Source organism: Coccidioides posadasii, chromosome 3 (genome assembly GCF_018416015.2).
Source record: "Coccidioides posadasii str. Silveira chromosome 3, complete sequence".
NCBI classification, from domain to species: domain Eukaryota; kingdom Fungi; phylum Ascomycota; class Eurotiomycetes; order Onygenales; family Onygenaceae; genus Coccidioides; species Coccidioides posadasii.
The window spans coordinates 6,229,913-6,247,280 of NC_089409.1; the positions used below are offsets into that span (position 1 = coordinate 6,229,913).

Here is a 17,368-nt window from a genome sequence, read left to right on the forward strand (position 1 = left end):
TAGTGTGTCAGGCTGGCTTCTTCATAGCTATAATATGTTCAAACTTCTCAGCTTGAGACACAGCTGTCTTTTTAATACGGGGACGCGGAAGCATGCTGCCCGGCGCCGAGAGCGCTGATTTGTGATCTTTTCCCTGATTCTCGCCTCAATGTTCGGAAAGGGAGAGCGCACGTCGAGTACAGTGCAGTCATTTTGGGGTATAGGATGACAAATGCCATTTTTACTTTCGGAATTGCGATAGCTTCAAGGGCCTTTTGCGCGACGAGAGTGACTTTTTGGGTTTTCGACAATCAATAATAATACTAAATGTTCCCCGCAAATCGATTTCCGCGCAATGCAGGGAAACGCTAGCACCAAAATGGACTGGCGCAGGCGTGATGCTGAGTCAGCTGGTCCATCTGATTAGATCGCATTCCCCGCGACTTCCAGACGTTGCAGCACAATCGCTTTCCAATCGGCGACACGGTCTGTGGGAGGTACACGGGCTGGCATACGATGATCACCCGGCTGCAGGTCTGACTTGAGGGCCTCGGCAGGCATTTTACTCCGCCCATATATATTCATCATGGCGACCTCGAAATCCGTCGTCGAGTTGCCGCGCTTTCTGTGCTCCTCACAGACCGGCTCCTCGCGCATCACCCCCTCAAACCTCTTTGGATCGGGTGTTTCGGCCAACCAAACACACAAGCGTCGGTCGTTCCACGCCACTGATGTTCGCCAGCCCGTACAGCTCAGAGGTCTATCTACCTCGCTCTCCCCGTCCTCGGCGGCGCTCGTTCGCTGCTCCAACTTCGCGGCCACCGCCCCATATGCCCTCCGCTACTCCTCGCCCGCTCCCGCTCCTACGGCCCGTCGCGAGACGGACGTCCCTTCTGTTCCTATTAGACATAATGGTGTATATGTCGCGGCATTCAACCCCGCTCGCCGTGCGTTCCATGCCTCCGCAGCAGCACAAAAAGATCACCGTTTCGATACGCTGAAGCTGGTTCAGCGCCTCAAGGGCGAAGGCTTCAGTGAAGAGCAGGCTGTTGCCTTGATGAGAGTGCTTAATGACGTTATTGAAGAATCCATACAGAATTTGACCAGGACGATGGTGCTGAGGGAAGGTCTGTGCTCTATTTTTCCTTGCCTTATGCTTCTCCTCCGTGGGGGACTTAGTCAGTCTTAGATGGAGCGAATAAGTCACTGTCTCTTTTTAATCCTAATTTTTGAACAGATGCCGAACGGTCTGCGTACACTCAAAAGGTTGACTTCGCCAAACTCCGCTCCGAGCTTCTAAATTCCGATTCGACAGAAGCACAGCTAACTCGATCCTCACATGACCGGATTGCCGGGGATTTGGCTAAACTAAACTCCCGACTGCGTGACGAGATCAACCGCACACAGGCATCAGTCCGACTGGATCTCAACCTTGAGAAAGGAAGAATAAGGGAGGAAGCGAACGGGCAGGAGATGAGAATAAAAGAGACAGAGACGAGAATAGAGCAAGAGGTAGCCGGGTTAAGGGAGAGGGTGGAAGCTGTCAAGTTCTCAACTCTGCAATGGTTGATGTATGTTGCCCCAAGCACCCTTCCCCCCCTTCTTGCCTCGTTTCCGTCGCTCGAATTGTTATCAGAGCTGTCAGGCATGAGCAAACGTTTTGCTGACCACATTTTGTTTTTTTGAACAGGGGTGTTTGCACTGGTACCGCAGCGCTAATACTAGGTGCCTGGCGCTTGTTGATGTAAGAATAAATGGATTGGCGTTGGGCTTTCTTTTTGCATCGAGATGGCGAAGACTCAGCCATCCTGCACTTCTTTGCACTCCAGGAGTTTCTTTTGTTTAAGATTTGCATGTATGTACCCTCCATTTATCTACAGAGAAAGGAGATCATTGCCCCTCTCGTCAGCACGGAATTAATGGCCTCAAGAACGAGAAAGCATATATACACATCTGGCGGATATCCTGAAATAGCGATGATTAAATCTTGATCCCCGCTTTGAAATATATTTTTTATTTTTTATTTTTATTTTTATTTTTATTTTTTTTTCTGTTTCTTTGCACATTAGATATATCCGTTTGGCACCAGATTTGAAAACAAATCCGGGTTCTGTTCCGTCAGCCGCTGGACCGCGTCGTCTGTGCGGGCGCGGATCATGACCTCCGATCCGTCGTGACGAAGCAATAGGTTGGGACCATGGGTGAACCAAGAAATCGTACTTCCCGACTCTGGAGAATAGCGGGGGAATGGAAGTGGCGTGAACCTCTTTTCGAGTTCCGACCTACCACATTCTTCAAAGCTGATGTACGTTAGAGCGGTGGGGTCGAACATCGATTCGGTCAGGATGATCTCGACCAGAGCTTCTGAGAAGGTGGCGGTCCACGGGAGCCATTGTTCGGCTTCCTCTTCAGATAGGCCAAGGCGAATGAAGACCGGTGGATCGGGGTTGGAGAAATGGCAGATCTTGATCCCCCAGATTGCAGCGTTTTGGTTTTCGGTGCGGAAGACTAGGACGCTAATATCGTCGGTGGTGGTGTGTTGGTGGATGTATAGCTCCTCCGGGGCGAGGAACCTGTCGTGGTTGGAGGTGAGATCTGGTCGGTGGCCGAGTAGTTTGTATGCCTCCTTGAGGGCGGGCGGGAGTGTGAGCTTGAGTCGCTGCTCTCCGGCTGCTAAGCCTATTTCCGTAGAATTGGCGTCTGCTGGCGCCTGGGTATTGTTAAGAGTGCCCGTCGAAGCCCAGCTGCGGGTGAATTGGCGAATGAATGCCCATCGTGCAGGAGGACTGTCTTGGCAAGCGGCGAGAGCGGTTTGGAGGTCAAAATCGGTCGTCGGGGTCATCCTAAAATGTATATGTATTATTGTTGGTGGACAAAGAGACTATAATAATAGGTGACGATTTTGGTTCCATTTTCCGGTTAATTATCAAGGTGAATAGTTACGCGCTAGTTAACTATAAAGCTACGGAGTCCGGAGTACAGGGGCAGGATCATGCACCGAGGCTGCTTAATCCTTATCCGAATCGTACGTTTTCTCGTCCAAGGAGACCTAGGAGCAGTTAACTTAGTTAGCCAGCTCGCCTCGCCACGAAGCAAAGGCGATGCCACGGCGATATGAACAGGACTAGTTTTGACTGAGGAACAATAATGCTGAAGCGAAGTACGAACAACCCGGGAATGGCTACGATTTCAGCCGTCAGCGGGTTGAATGGAATGCCGACCGGATGTGGAGTTTTACCCCCACGACCTTGCCACCCGCCCTTGTGATTGGTGCTTGGTCGGTGTCAAATTTGACTCCCGAATGTGTCTTTGCACCCGGGCTCAAAATCTCCCTCATGTGGTAGTAATTGGCGTGGCAGGATTTTGCGATGCGTGGTGAAGGGGGGCCACTTGTCCTGTAGCGACCATATCTCGACATCGGATGTGTGGTAGCTTGAGAAACTATACAGAGTAGTTACTCCGTACTCCGTACTACTAAAGGATTTGATGGGGTAAAGTAATTCCGTGCAATATTCTGTCTCAGTGAAAGGGCCGTTTTGCGTGCTCTTTATAGTCATAGTCATAGTCAGTGTCATAGAAGCGCTGCCAGACACTTTTTCAACTAGTCAGTGTCCTGCGCTAATCTATTTCAGGTTAGCCTCCGGCGCCACAGAAGTATGCTTTTGAGCCACTCGGTGACTAACCCAATATAGACTAGCAGGCTACTTCGGCGGCCGTCAGCGACATCATCGGCCCGGCCCAGGGGCTGGTGCTGCCGTTATCGATAAGCTCGCGGCTCAAAAGGCGTCCCGTTTTGTCGTCTTTCTCTTGCTTTGATCTCTCTCTCACTGCCAGCTTGGGGGGAGATATCAATCTGCCATGTCGACCTTCGCATATGAGCTGCATATCCCAGGTAACGTCGCTGTCTATCACTTTGTCCTTTCCAGTCCCGTTCTTTCGTTTTCTTTATTTCTTTCCTCCCCCCCCCCCCCCAAAAATCCTAGTTGTCCCGGCTTCACTGACCCCAAGTTCTAGGCCCAGTTTCAGCTGACTTAGTCTCTCTTTGCACGAGGGATAGCAGCAGCATCACTGAGGATCGCCCTTCGAAGCGGCGCAAGATCCAAGGCGGCAAGAGCCGTTTTAACGTTGACAATGCCGCGAAATACCTTCCTCAATACTTGGTAATGTGCCGCCTCTTCTTGAAGCTTGTAAGAATACGTCCCACTCCCCGGGTGCTTGCGCCATCCGCTGACCTGTTGTTTCTAGAGATTCACCGAACAACCGGATGCCAACGTAGGATATGGAACATCTACCCGGGTACCAGTGAATCTACGCCGCCGACGCTCGGGTGTCCACCGCTTGTTTTCCCTAGAGCTCCAAACCCGCGATACCGCCGTCAGTCTTGACGCTCATGACCTAGAGTCCGCTCCCCCTCTACTGAATTTAATTTTTACCATCCCATCGATCTATCGCATTTTCGACAAGGTGCCCACAGCATGCTACCAATCCCTATTACACAGGGACCCTGCCGACAATCTATCCTTCCACCTCGAGGTCAAGGTTCTTTGGAATGACTCCCCGAACTTACCGGGAAGATGTTTCGGTGATGCCAAAGATGCCTTTGCGCAGTGTTTTCCAAGTGAGCACCCCCGGCCCACCGATAGCGAACTCTCAGAGGTAGGTCAATGGACGCCGAACGAGTTTTACTCAAGTGTCCATGTTCCGAAGAAGCAGGTCAACCTCTCCCTAGTCAAAGGATTTGAAGCTATAAAATCTCAGCTATTTCCGTTCCAAGAGAGAGCACTAGGCTGGCTCCTCGAAAGAGAGGGCGTTGAGGTCCTTCCGGACGGTACCCTGCGCCCGGTTGTCGAGGACGAAGGCTTGCCTCTGTCTTTCGAGCGGACCACGGATGCCGAAGGTCGTCCATGTTTTGTCAGCCATGCCTTTTGCATCGCTATCTCCGACCTGTCGAAATGGCCCTACTTTACGCGGGTGAGGGGTGGAGTTCTTGCGGAAGAGATGGGTCTGGGTAAAACCGTCGAGCTGCTGAGCCTTATCTGTATCCACCGACGGCCGCAGTCAGCTATTTCGGCGCCTGACTCCGATTCGGAGCCTGTGGCCTCCGGCGCGACTTTAATCATCGCACCAGCGGCGATTCTAGAGCAGTGGAAGCAAGAAATTACCAAGCAAGCACCGAACCTTCGATTTATGCATTATCAGGGAATTCACCTGAGCAAAGTGTCTGATGATGTCATGGTTCAGCAGCTGGCATCTCATGATATCGTGCTCACAACATACGCTGTCCTCCAAAGAGAAGTCCATTTTGCACAAGACCCTCCCGATCGCCCCCTGCGCAATCAGCGAAGATTGCCAAGGCGCAAGTCCCCGATCGTTCAAATATCTTGGTGGAGGGTCTGTATTGACGAAGCCCAGATGGTGGAAACGGGCGCGAGTAACGCAGCGAGAGTTGCTCGTATCATTCCCCGTTGTAATGCGTGGGCCGTGACTGGCACGCCGCTACGGAAGGATATGAGGGATTTATTTGGCCTTCTGCTCTTCTTGCGCTATGAACCATTTTGCTCCTCACTGGAAACTTGGGTCCGGATCTGCGAGCTCTTCAAGCCTGTGTTCAAATCCTTAATAAACAAGTTCGTCATGCGCCACAGCAAAGACATGATACGGAATGAACTACATCTGCCCCATCAAAAACGTATTGTTATTACCATACCTTTCACTGCGGTTGAAGAGCAGCATTACGAACATCTTTTCCAGCAGATGTGCGATGAATGTGGCCTCGACTCGAGCGGGGCACCCTTGGGAAACTGGGATCCCAATTCGCCTAGAACCGTTGAAAGGATGAGGTTTTGGCTAACCAGGCTGCGCCAGGCATGTCTTCATCCGGAAATAACGGCCACCAATGCTCGGCGTTTATTTGGAAGCGGGCCTCTCCGCTCCGTTGCCGAAGTTCTGGAAGTTATGATTGACCAAAATGAGACGCAAATTCGCTCCGAAGAAAGAAGTCTTCTGCTCTCTCAGCTACGCAGAGGGCAGCTGCTTGAAAATGCAGAGCTTCCCCTGCAGTCCTTGGAACTTTGGATGAAAGCCTTATCTGCCTCGCAAGAGATAGTTTCGGATTGTAGAAATCAGCTCGCTGTAATTCTGAAGGATGTGCAAGCCGAGAATTATGACATCCTAAGTATATCGGATGCCGGCTCTGACGACATAGAGGAGGCAGAAAAGAACCGAATTGGAACCTATCAGCAGCGGCTTCGGGGCGCACTAGAGATTGAGCACATGTGCAAATTTTTTATTGCCAGTGCGTACTATCAAATCAAAAGTGACCAAAAGCTTACGGAGCCCGATTCAGACGATTTTAAAAGGTTAGAAAGGCTTGAAGAAGAGAACTATCAGGCCGCGAAACTCATTCGAAGGGAGATGCTGGCCGAAACAAGTCGCAAGGTCAATAAACATATCAATGTCGTGAGGGTCAAGGCAAAGAAGAACGAACTTGTCCGGATTCCTCTCATGGCAACTGATTTTCGGCCTGGCGGTATAGAGAGCCAGCGTATCTTGGAACGGCTTGAGGACTTTTCCGAGGCTATGAATCAACATACAATCAAATTCAACAAATGGCGTGACCACATGGTCAAGCTCATTTTACGACCACTAGTCGACGAAGAAGACAGTACCAATCCTGAGGGAAACGAATATGAATCTTCAACAAAGGTCCAAGATGAAATGTATGTGTACATGGAAACGCTACGTGCCATGGTCGCAAATCATCATGATGCAATTACGGGTCAGACGAGTGCTTTGGTTAGCCACGAATTGAAGCAGGCCTTAGAAAAAGCGAAGACGGGCAATGGCCCTTCTCCTAATCTTTTCATTTCCTTAATGGAGGCCTGCGAGAAACTGAAGGTTCCCAGGGAGTTAGGCTCCCTGCGTGGCATCTTGAACGAGCTTCGAACATTGGTGACTTCGCTAGAATGGCAGGAGAGCGGAGGTAGCTCTCGGGCTCGCGCTGAACTTGGTATCGTCGAGGACCTCCACAAAACCGTCAGCAAACTGTTCTCTACGCATTCAAAAATCGCAAGTAAGCTGGAGAGGGAGATTCTTCTGTTTCAACGCGTGACGAATAGAAGGTTGGAATATTACCGGCATCTCCAGCAGATATCCGACACAGTCGCACCTTATGCTGAAGAATCTAAGGGGCAACCGTTAGATAAGGAACAATTTGATTCTAAGTTACGCGCTGAGGAGAAAATGAAGGCTAAGCTTTCAGGCTTAAAGGCGAAACGCCGGTATCTTGTCCACCTGCGGGAGGACGCTGGTGGGGAGGAAAGTTCAAGGATTTGCATCATTTGCCAATCCAGTTTCGAAATAGGCATGTATAACTTCCGACATTTGCACCTGTACCTTTTCCTCGGGAGGCAATTAGCTGACATTTCCCACTCATAGGCGTCTTAACGGTGTGTGGTCACAAGTATTGTAAAGACTGTTTGGGTCTTTGGTGGCGTCAACACCGGTCATGTCCTGTGTGCAAAAGCCGTCTGCATGCCAATGAGCTACACCAAATCACCTACAAGCCTGCTGAGCTAGTAGCTCAAGAAGAAAAAGCCCCAGGGAATTTAGAGACACATCACTCAATGAAAAACGCAATCTACTCGGATATCAAGAGCGACGATCTGGAAGAAATTAAAGATATTGAGATCTCTGGCTCCTTTGGCACCAAAATTGACACCCTTGCCAGACATCTGATTTGGCTACGACACCACGACCCAGGCGCGAAGTCTATTGTGTTCTCTCAGTATAAATCGTTCCTGGGTATCTTGGCTAGTGCTTTTTCTCGGTTCAGGATCGAGTTTAGTAGCTTTGACAGCTACAATGGAATTGAGCGTTTCAAGCAAGACCCTTCGGTATGTTATGTGATGTCGGCCTTGATTAAGCGTGCGATGCCTGACGTGTCGGTAGATTGAATGTTTCCTTCTGCATGCCAAAGCGCATTCGTCCGGGCTAAATCTTGTCAACGCCACCCACGTTTTCCTTTGCGAGCCATTAATCAATACAGCCATTGAACTTCAAGCCATTGCTCGAGTGCACCGTATCGGCCAACATCGCGAAACCACGGTTTGGATGTACCTTGTATCCGATTCAGTCGAGGAGTCCATCTACCAACTCTCGGTGTCTCGACGACTAGCTCATATAGCACAGAAGCGAAAAGAACTAGACAAGAGCGGAACAGGCTTCTTGGTTGCGAATGGAGATGACGGACTAGATCTTTCTAATCTGAACGAGAATGTAATCGACGCAGCCAACTCCCTTGAGATGCAAGATGCCGCCTTGGGGAAACTGCTCCGTGGGCGTGCAACCGAGGGTGAAAATGTTGATGATAATGATCTATGGCAATGTCTCTTTGGGAAGGTTAAAAAGAACGGCACCGGCAGCGGGGGAGCCATTGAGCACATGCGGTTGGAAGTTGACCGGATGCTAAGAGCCGATGCTGCGGAGGGGAGGAGAGATGCTAACAATTAAGGAGCATCACCCTTTGCGACCTCCACCACAATGGCATTAGTGGAGCTCTCGAAGTACTCCATGCCCAGCTCACTTATAGAGGGCATCGGCTCAGTTTTCTTATATATGTCTCATCTGCAAGGATGATCACACAAGACCGCCCTACACCCAACGGAAATTTCACCGAGTCTTGACACTGCCTTAGCCCCTCCGCTTCCCCCTGATAAGAGAGGTTCAAATCTTGGAACTTATTTCCTTGTTTGGCCCCGGATAGCATTAATTCTTTGGGTCGAATTGGCTCGCGCTTCTCAACTTAAATGGGTTGCTTGTGTGCTAGAAACTGGCTGATAATGTATTCTGCTATATACAATGCATTACATATGATTTATGATGGAGGAAACATGCAGGGTTGGGGTGCGGGGGCTGCCCGATTTGATATTGAAAAATCTGAGACTCGTTGGTCATAATCGATTGATGTAAGTAGACCGTTCGGCGACGAATCCAAACTACGGAGTGAATGTCTGCCAAGTTTTGGCGCAGCGGAAGGCGGCGGAGCGGAAAGCCAAGGGAGTCTAAGTCATCTGACCTAACCAAGAAACGCCGGAACTCAACCTTATGGGCTTGCCTGGTTGACCGTTTGGTTCGATCTGCGACGTCATCTGTCATTAACGGAGGCAATTGAGAAAACGGTTCAGCCAAACTCTCCAGAACAGGTCTTGCCGTCGCGCTCCGTGGATTGCTGTACTCCCCTCGCTGCTTGGATTCCTTCTCTCTCTCTCTCTCTCTCTCTTTTTTTTCCCCCAGCATGCTTGGTCATATTAACCATGCGTTTCGCTTCCCATTTGTGTATGATACTCGTGAAGAATGGATGTTATGTCTAATGCGCCGCTACCCAGGCACGACCCTCGTCAGGGGTCGGTAGAGCGTGGCCCGGACTATGGTGAGTGCCATTCTCTTTCGCACGGCCCCGATTCTGGCGAAACTGCGATGTATTCGTTTGAACTTCTGCAGACTAATTGCTGGTTAGCCACTTCCGCCGCCCACTATGTGACCAGGACCACGTATCGGCCGATAAGAGGGGAAAAGGAGGCACCAAGGAGAGCGGCAGGTTCAGAAGGTAATTGAGCACTCGCAACGCAATTGTGGCGGATTAACCAGGCTGATTCCATCAATTGGAAATAGCAGCTTCCCGAGAACAGACCGGAACGCGCCCGCGGGCTGTTAGCGGTTCAGAATATGCGGTTGCCCCTGAATTGGCATCGAAAGGCGCCGCGGCGAGTCTTCGTCATCCGGCGGAATTCCAAGAGGTGGATCCGACCACCGAGAGACTCATCACGGCAGAAGAAGCTAAATTGAGCAGGGCCGGGTCCAAGGCGGCTTTGCGATCGGCTCGTGATCGTGCTAGGACGCTAGAATCCGGGGAGACGGCGCCGGAGGAACTGTTTGAAAGCGAGCAGGGGGCGAGGATGGCTGCAACTGGAGCCATGGCTAGCACCCACAGAAGAACGGAGTCTGCAAGTTTCCAGGAAGGGTTCCCGGACTTGACGCATGCGATTTCAGCAGCGTCCATAAGCCACCGAACAGCTCAAGAAGAGGAGCGAGGCGGGATGGAGCCGTCGCGTCAGGTTGCATTCACCAGCGCGCCACCTCAAAGGGCGCAGGATGAAGCTGCCAAAAAGAATTCGCACGCAGCTGCTGTGATTATGGCGAAGCAAATGTACGCGCTAATGCCGCAGGCCCGGGATATGGCAACTTTTGAAACTTCGGGTTACCCTGGCCCAGTAGACCCGCTCTTAACGGGTTTAGACCCCAGCCGCCCTTCCGTGAATCTGATGTCGGAAGCAGAACGGAGAGTGGCTGCGCGTTTGGCCCAAATGGACGAGGAGCAGAAATCAGTGAAGGCGTACCATAGCGCTCGTGCGTCGCCCAGGCCTCGTTCTGTCAGCTCTGCAAGGAGACGACCGCAATCGGTCGCCGACATGGAGACAAGCAGCTTTACCAGGGGCCGTGCACAGAGAACGGGATTCGCAAGGTACACACTTCGGGAAGAAGAGAATGGCGTTGCCAGCCCGGTGGAGGATGATGCGGTCATGGAAATGGCCCGGAAAAATGCCGACGATACGATCAGTGCCATCGATCGGGATTTGTATACGTACACCGGAAGGCCGTCTCCTGCTGTATTGCGCGAATGGGAACGCAAGGTGAACGAGCGTTCAATGGCCGTCACTGCGCCTCCAACGTCAACGTTTGTTCCAATGACTGGGTCGAAATTCGAGGATAACCCGCAGGTTCGAGCACTAGCTCGATCGAAATTACAGCCAAGACTTGATGACATCGACGATAGGGTTAATGAAAAGAGAGCACGGGAGATTGAGAAGCAGCTTGATGAAGCACAGCAAAAGCGATATGAGCAAATACAAAAGGAGAGAGATGTGGAGACATTGAAAGTTCACAGCCAATTGCTGAGTGAGTGACTTCCACTACGGATGCGAATAGATATAGTTATGCTGATGATCTTATAGAACTTGAGCAAAAGCAGGCAAAGAAAGACGCAAAATCGGCGAAAAAGAAGAAGAAGGACTCAAAGGGCAAAGGTCGAGATGAAGCGGAAGAGCATCCTCCTGAGCAAGGGAACCCTACGGAGGACGCAGGGTATGCCGGGCTAGACGGCGGCCCGGAGGATAAGAATGCCCCGCCCAAGTCTCTCATTGAGCGGGAGAGGGACGGAGAGTCCTCAACAGCGGCCACTAAGCCCATTAGAAGAGAAGAGGCAGAACAACAGGCCTCGATGGACCCCGCACGGCAGCCGAATGGAACATCACCGGAAGCAGTGCCAGATACAGGGCCGCAACAGGCCCGCCAAGCTGAGGAGCCTGCTCTGGGAGGTATTGTGAGCCAGTGGAGCACCTCGAACTATGGTGAGATGGCCCAGGCCGCCGAGCCGAAGCAACCAGTACAACCAGCGGCGGAACCGTCAAAGCAAAGCCCCAATCGATTCAGTTTGAAGAGCATATTCAGCCGCTCCGGTCCGCGAGATACGGGAAATCAGGGTTCATTTGAAGCCCCAAAACGCCAGAAGGGTTCGACTGCAGGAGATGATATCGGACATGAGCCCGAGGAGGCACCAGAGGTTCAACCAGGTCAGCCAGGTCAACCAGCGGACGCAGAACCCCAGCCAGGAATTACTCATCGAAGCTCTAAATTCCAAGAGAATCTGTAACGCTATCACCTGTCTTTGCGAGCACCAGGGACGTCTCTTTTCTTTTTCTTTTCTTTTCTTTTCGGTGTTGTTGTGCTGAGTACTTTTTTCGATGTGTCTTCATCAGCTCGCTACATACCTTGACATGATTTAATAAGATTGACCAACTTGATTTTCATATCCCAGATGGCTTTGTGCACAGTTCTGCCAGATTTTGTATGCTGGATCATTCCCTAGCTCTTCAGGAAGTTGAGACTCACTTGGTATTGCGGCTATGGGAACGTGATGGTTTACCCGTCCTTTTCAAGCAAATTTCTCAGCCAGAGATGCTAATATCCTAATAATCTTATTCCCCGTAGCTTTTGTTCAATAAGGACATGACTTTTCGGTATCTGATCTGTCTTTCTGGAGCGATTCCATGATAGTCAAATCGACTTCGACTGTCCCTCTGTATGGAGGACGGTTGGATAGCATGTTATATCGTGTCTCTCTCCAAGGTTGCCCAGCAGTACGTATTATACAGGGATACCGTTGGAGCTACACAATATTGATGACGTTGAGGAAAAATTAACCCTATCCCTATACGGAGTACTCCGTAGACCAATCACCCAGGTGGTAAAAGTCAATATCCCTAGCACAAATTCCATCTTGGTTAACAAGTTAAATGATTCTTGGCTCCAAGCATTGTGAGAAATACCAAGTATCATAATTCTGTTGTACGAATTCAACTTTTGAGTTATTGATCATTTTGATCATGACCAACGAGAATAGAGGTAATTTTAGGCGCGGCCGGGCCTAGCGAGCTTTTGAAGCTGACAACATTTGCTGGTGTTCCCAGCCTGCATTGTAACGGTCGGGCATTCATCTTCCTTTTTCCTTTTTCCTGCTTCCCATTTCTCAGTAATATCACGCGTGCATCAGGGATAATTCCAATGTTGGTTGGCCATAGGAGCATGGATAAGGGTTTCAACAGATTATTGGAGGATTAGCCAAACCAACCTATGTACGCACGGATAGGGAGAAGATGATCATTTCGGCAGATTAATCACTATGTTCATGAAGACACAATATGACTACAATCCAGAAAGGAGAATCCAGATAAACAGACCAAGAAAACCATTCCAAGTCATATCAAGTAAGGCATTTTATCGAAAGAAGCTCGGGATCTAAAACGAGGTAATGATGGCAAAACATGGGATATAAAAGGGCTGAAGGGGGGAGAGACTAGGTCTAATATATAATCATCAATAAATCAGAAACGAAAAAGAGAACACAATCCCCAGACAGAAATAAACATAAGCTGTTCTGGATATAAAGCATTCCCATCCCAAAGTTGATATCCTAAGAAGTGTATAGGTGAATAAAACAGGAGCACACGAAAGCAAAAGGTAGAAAAGAAAATCAAGATGCACTACAAGTGATGCTGAGATTTGAGAGAAAACCGTAGGTAGAAAACACCCATGTCCCACCAGAGAGTACCCAAAACAAAAGGTTAGAAAACAACAAAACACCAAAGGGAATAAGACTAAATACAGAACAACAGGCATACTACTCATAGTCAAAAGACCCTGGTCATGTATCGTACATAGATCAGGTTTGTTTAGGACTCAAAGACTCGGTCCCTCGCTCCTCCTGCACAACATCCGGCTTTTCGGCGCTCTCAAAGCGCTCAAGGGCCGCATTACTGCCCGTAGAGCCGGGCTTGTTGTGCTCGCGAAGAGAAGATGACCGTGGAGGCCGTATGGGTTCGGAATCGGACTGCGCACCAGAGGGGTGGAAAGGAGGATACTGCGATGGCTCTTCAATTTCCGCCGCAGGGAGGAGCTGCGGCTCTGGCGACTTTGTGCTGCGGTCAACGGGGCTCAACGCCGATGGATTATTGGTGAGAGCATCTGTACTTGAAGCGGCGATGGGTTGGGAAGCCAGTATATCGAGAGATGTCCGTCCTTGGATAAAAGTCGGGCTCTTCTCATCGACAGGGCTAAAGCCTTCGACCTCCTCAACTTCTTCATCTTCAAAATTATGACCCTCGAATAACTCTTCTTCCTCTTCAATGATTTGGCTTTTTCGAGGACCTAGCGCAGGTGCCTCGGCGGAAGGCGCATCAAAGAGTGCTTCTCTCCTCCGTGGCAGGAGAGGAGTTCCTGCACCACCTGATGCCATGAGGTTAGCAGTATTAAGTGTTGGCCCTTTAAAGGCAGACCGTTTTCGTCGCGCAAATACAAGGCCCGAGGAGGGAGAAGACATAATAGGTGCAGGAGCAGATTCATTGAAAGCACTGTGGAGATGACCGGCGCCAGCGTTGTGAGATCCGCGAACCAGCCGAATGTTATGCGGGAAACGGGTGGATGCACTGGGGGTGGTGGGCAATACTTTGATTGAAGTATGCGGGGAGCGGGAGATGCCTAGCGCTTTGATTGACGAGCCTGTTGGGGTAGAAGCGGTGTCGATACTATTCGAAGAAATAGACGAAGTTTTGGAGTGCGAGTGTGCGTGGTGGATCGTGCGAATAGAAGAAACAGATGAAGATGTCGATTTCCGTCCTCGTAGTCCGGCTGACGAGCGGCGATAGGAATTGCGTGGAGTCAGTGGTGCGGGAGACAAAGAGTTACGATGACGTGAGGAGCTGCTATTAAGCGGTCGTGGAGGCTGAGTGATCGAGAGGGGGCGAACGGCTCCCGGGTATGAAGCATTGCTCGGTGCCAAACTGCTGGCATTCGATGATCGCTTTGTCTGGGGAGTGTGCTGGGTTTGGCTGAAATTCGAGCTAGCCGTAGGGGTTGCTATTTGTTGTTTTGATGCATTTTTATTCTTGCCTGGGCCGCTCCTATCAGAAAGAAACTTGAGAGAAACGCTGGAATGACCGAAGCCCTTTGGGTGGGGTGACTTGGCCCGCTTTGTAGATTCCACAAGCCAGTGCTTGAGGGAGGCCAGTTGACTTAGGATAGGATATTGTCGGCGGCGCGTACCAGGCCGTTTTAGTATCCCATGAGGACGCATTAACTCGGGCTGTGATGCACTGAGATGAAGCGTACTGCCTCGGGAAACACGTCTCTCTTTTGGAGGAGGGATCGGTCGAGTGCGCGAAGAGCTAAGAGAACGAACGGAGCCATCTTTCTCAATTGGGGGAGGAGGAATAGATTCACAAGGGGACACAGCGATACCTCCTTCAGGTAGTTTCGGGAGATCGGGGATCAGAAGCTGGGCTAGACTAGGATAAGCTTTGTTGTCCAAAAAGAAAAGAAAAAAGAAAAGAAAAAAAATGGGCAAAGAAAAGGGAAAAGGGATTTGGTGGAATACTCACGAGTTGGGAGGCTTCGCCGGTTTGCTCTCCCTCTGCTTCGAGGTGGCTCTGAACTGTGGTTCTCCTCGTCAACCTCGACAAGGGCCGCAGAGATGCGTTCTAGGCGGCTGCTGGCCGCGCTCAGGCGACGGAGGTTCTTGGCTTCAGCTTCCCGTTCCCGCCGCTTCCTTTCTCTTCTCTTCTCCTTTCTCTCTTCTTTTTCTATCAGGAGAGCCCACCATCCAGCAAGGGCATCGCAACGTTGTGCCAGGACATTTTCTATGACTTGGTCCGTATTGACCCCCGCGCTCCTCATTCGTTCTAATGTCGTCTTCTCCAGAGCGGTTGAAAAAGCTGGCGGACGGGATAGCTTCAGGATGGCTTGCTGCTGGGGAGCATGCTCTGCCAGGAACGGATGCGCTAGTATGTCGCTGAGGGTGGGCCGGATAAGTGGTCTTTTCGATAAGAGAAGGTTGATCAATGATTTTGCATCTTCGGAGAATCGCGCATTGTACTTGGGGTCCTCCGAAAGAATCCTTTTTTTGGTCGCCTGGTCATCATCTTCGTCAAACGGCAGCTCGCCTGAGATCAGGGCGAACAGGATGATCCCCAAACTCCAAACATCGACTTTTTCTCCCGCATACTTTTCGCCTTTTAACATCTCTGGAGCGCTATAGCAAATTGTGCCACAAAATGTCTGCAGATAGCTAGCCTTGCCCTCGTATTCCCTGGTGAAACCGAAATCGCAAAGCTTCACGTTTTCATGTTTATCCAACAGAATATTTTCCAGCTTCAGATCTCGGTGGACGCATGATTTACTATGTACGTATGCCACCGCCCCGACAAGCTGTGTAAATATCTTCTGCACTTTCTCAATCGGCATGGGTCCATTGCGGAGGAGGTAGTTGTAGAGCTCATCCCCTATAAAAGAAAAGGATAGAATCAGTATCCGTGCGGAATCACTGCATGCGGGTCTTGGTGCGCACGCACCTGGGCAGTATTCCAAAACCAGCCAGACCAGTTTCTCCGTAACGACCACTTCATAGAGGCGGGCTATATGGGGATGGATGAATTGACGGTGGTGGTGGATCTCGCGAGCCAGATTGGCATCGTCTCGACTTGACGATTTGAGCACGACCTGTACGTAAAAAAAAAAGCCCCAAATTAACTTGCATTCAGAGTATTTTCCGGGAAGGGAGCGCCCAACCTTGGAGCCATTTGTGAGCTTATGGGACGCGAGGTAGACTTTGCCGAACGAGCCTTTTCCAATGAGCTTTCCGAGGCTGTAATTGCCGACATTGCGTAAATCTCTTGACGAAAATTCCCTGACAGCGCGTTAGGTGTTGGTCTAGAAGGCGCGCGCGCTATAAACATGAATCGCTGCTTTTGGGCCGCAGGATGGAGCACGACGGGGGTGGGTAACTATATAACTCACTCTAAAAGCTCATTGTACGAATTTACCAGCTGTGGATGGAAAGGAGAGAGAAGTGTCAGCGCCCCGGCCAAGCGGAATTTGGAAAGCAATCATCATCATCATCATCATTTGGTTTGCAAAATCAGGAAGAGGCGGTGTCAGAGATCAAAACCCACGCGTTCATCCCTGCGAAAGCGGAGGAAGAGAAAGAAATATCAGGGGTGGAGGCGGCCAGGACGGAATTTGGTAGAACGCACCTTTTCTTTTTGAAGCTGCGACTCGGCCTTGAACCTGGGTGGCGGCATGTGTTTTTCGACAAACGCAGGTCAACCATGAATTCTGCTGCTTGGGGAAGCTCACGATTCTATTGCGACGGGTATGTGGAAGTTCCATGCAGGACGGGGCACGCGGAAAAAGGGGAGGACGGCGAGCGATCGGGGATGTGATGGGCGTTGTTTGGACCTGAGCGAGGTTGACTCGGACGGGTGGCACGGGGTGATCTAGGCGACGGAAGAGACAGCAGCATGAAGACGACGATTATAACCGACAATGTCGCTGGTTGATGGAGGAGGGCGCGTTGGAAGAAAATCAAGCGACTGTCCTTGGGTTCATGCCGACGCACTTGGGGTTTGGCAGGGGGGCTATTTTTCTATGATCCGGGGGCGTTGACGCTATCTCAGGCTGGCGCTCGACCTAACCGCTGGCCGACGAGTGATCTCTCGTCCCGACCGCACTAGCCTGGAGCTTCTTCCGTCCAGGAATCCCTACGGCTCCGTACATAATATACGTAGTATATATTACCTTCTTCCTCTGGAAAACGGGAGACAGAATGAATAAATATATATATTGTTTTTACTCCAAAAAGTAAACTATCCCACCGAAACTCTTTACCAATCCCGCCAGCAAAATACATATTACCTAACCCAAATGTACTCCATGACTGCGAGAGTGTGTACTGTACATACGTACGGTCTGATGTACCTCTGAAGTACCTTTCACGTAC

At 50.5% G+C, this 17,368-nt stretch overlaps 5 protein-coding genes across 5 annotated transcripts; 3 read left to right on the forward strand and 2 right to left on the reverse strand.

The window, feature by feature from the left end:
• The first annotated feature begins 451 nt into the window (after nucleotides 1-451).
• On the forward strand, nucleotides 452-2,698 carry D8B26_006936 (uncharacterized protein). The gene is made up of 3 exons (XM_003066851.2): nucleotides 452-1,106; nucleotides 1,217-1,550; nucleotides 1,670-2,698. Exons 1-3 carry the CDS (start codon nucleotides 566-568, stop codon nucleotides 1,725-1,727), a joined length of 933 nt encoding a protein of 310 aa, XP_003066897.2. The 5' UTR covers nucleotides 452-565; the 3' UTR covers nucleotides 1,728-2,698.
• On the reverse strand, nucleotides 2,045-2,821 carry D8B26_006937 (uncharacterized protein; the record flags this gene model as incomplete). Its single annotated transcript, XM_003066852.2, has 1 exon — nucleotides 2,045-2,821. The coding sequence occupies one exon, from the start codon at nucleotides 2,819-2,821 to the stop codon at nucleotides 2,045-2,047; it is 777 nt and encodes a 258-aa protein (XP_003066898.2).
• Nucleotides 2,822-3,837: 1,016 nt separating this feature from the next.
• D8B26_006938 (uncharacterized protein) lies at nucleotides 3,838-8,490 on the forward strand (the record flags this gene model as incomplete). Its single annotated transcript, XM_066125336.1, has 5 exons — nucleotides 3,838-3,871; nucleotides 3,994-4,166; nucleotides 4,225-7,288; nucleotides 7,417-7,874; nucleotides 7,930-8,490. The coding sequence occupies 5 exons, from the start codon at nucleotides 3,838-3,840 to the stop codon at nucleotides 8,488-8,490; spliced, it is 4,290 nt and encodes a 1,429-aa protein (XP_065981418.1).
• D8B26_006939 (uncharacterized protein) lies at nucleotides 8,191-12,039 on the forward strand. Its single transcript, XM_066125337.1, has 4 exons — nucleotides 8,191-9,409; nucleotides 9,497-9,586; nucleotides 9,652-10,935; nucleotides 10,992-12,039. Exons 1-4 carry the CDS (start codon nucleotides 9,334-9,336, stop codon nucleotides 11,687-11,689), a joined length of 2,148 nt encoding a protein of 715 aa, XP_065981419.1. The 5' UTR covers nucleotides 8,191-9,333; the 3' UTR covers nucleotides 11,690-12,039.
• A 1,219-nt stretch (nucleotides 12,040-13,258) lies between these two features.
• D8B26_006940 (uncharacterized protein) lies at nucleotides 13,259-16,911 on the reverse strand (the record flags this gene model as incomplete). The annotated part of the gene is made up of 6 exons (XM_066125338.1): nucleotides 16,623-16,911; nucleotides 16,387-16,415; nucleotides 16,159-16,276; nucleotides 15,942-16,089; nucleotides 14,973-15,872; nucleotides 13,259-14,874 (listed from the first exon to the last, which is right to left on the reverse strand). Exons 1-6 carry the CDS (start codon nucleotides 16,668-16,670, stop codon nucleotides 13,259-13,261), a joined length of 2,859 nt encoding a protein of 952 aa, XP_065981420.1. The 5' UTR covers nucleotides 16,671-16,911.
• Nucleotides 16,912-17,368: the final 457 nt, after the last annotated feature.

Coding starts and splice junctions, on each gene's coding strand:
- D8B26_006936 (XM_003066851.2), top strand. CDS start 566: ATGGCGACCTCGAAATCCGTCGTCGAGTTGCCGCGCTTTCTGTGCTCC. Junction 1,107..1,216: donor GACGATGGTGCTGAGGGAAG/GTCTGTGCTCTA, acceptor ATTTTTGAACAG/ATGCCGAACGGTCTGCGTAC. Junction 1,551..1,669: donor TCAACTCTGCAATGGTTGAT/GTATGTTGCCCC, acceptor TTTTTTGAACAG/GGGTGTTTGCACTGGTACCG.
- D8B26_006939 (XM_066125337.1), top strand. CDS start 9,334: ATGGATGTTATGTCTAATGCGCCGCTACCCAGGCACGACCCTCGTCAG. Junction 9,587..9,651: donor GAGAGCGGCAGGTTCAGAAG/GTAATTGAGCAC, acceptor AATTGGAAATAG/CAGCTTCCCGAGAACAGACC. Junction 10,936..10,991: donor AGTTCACAGCCAATTGCTGA/GTGAGTGACTTC, acceptor ATGATCTTATAG/AACTTGAGCAAAAGCAGGCA.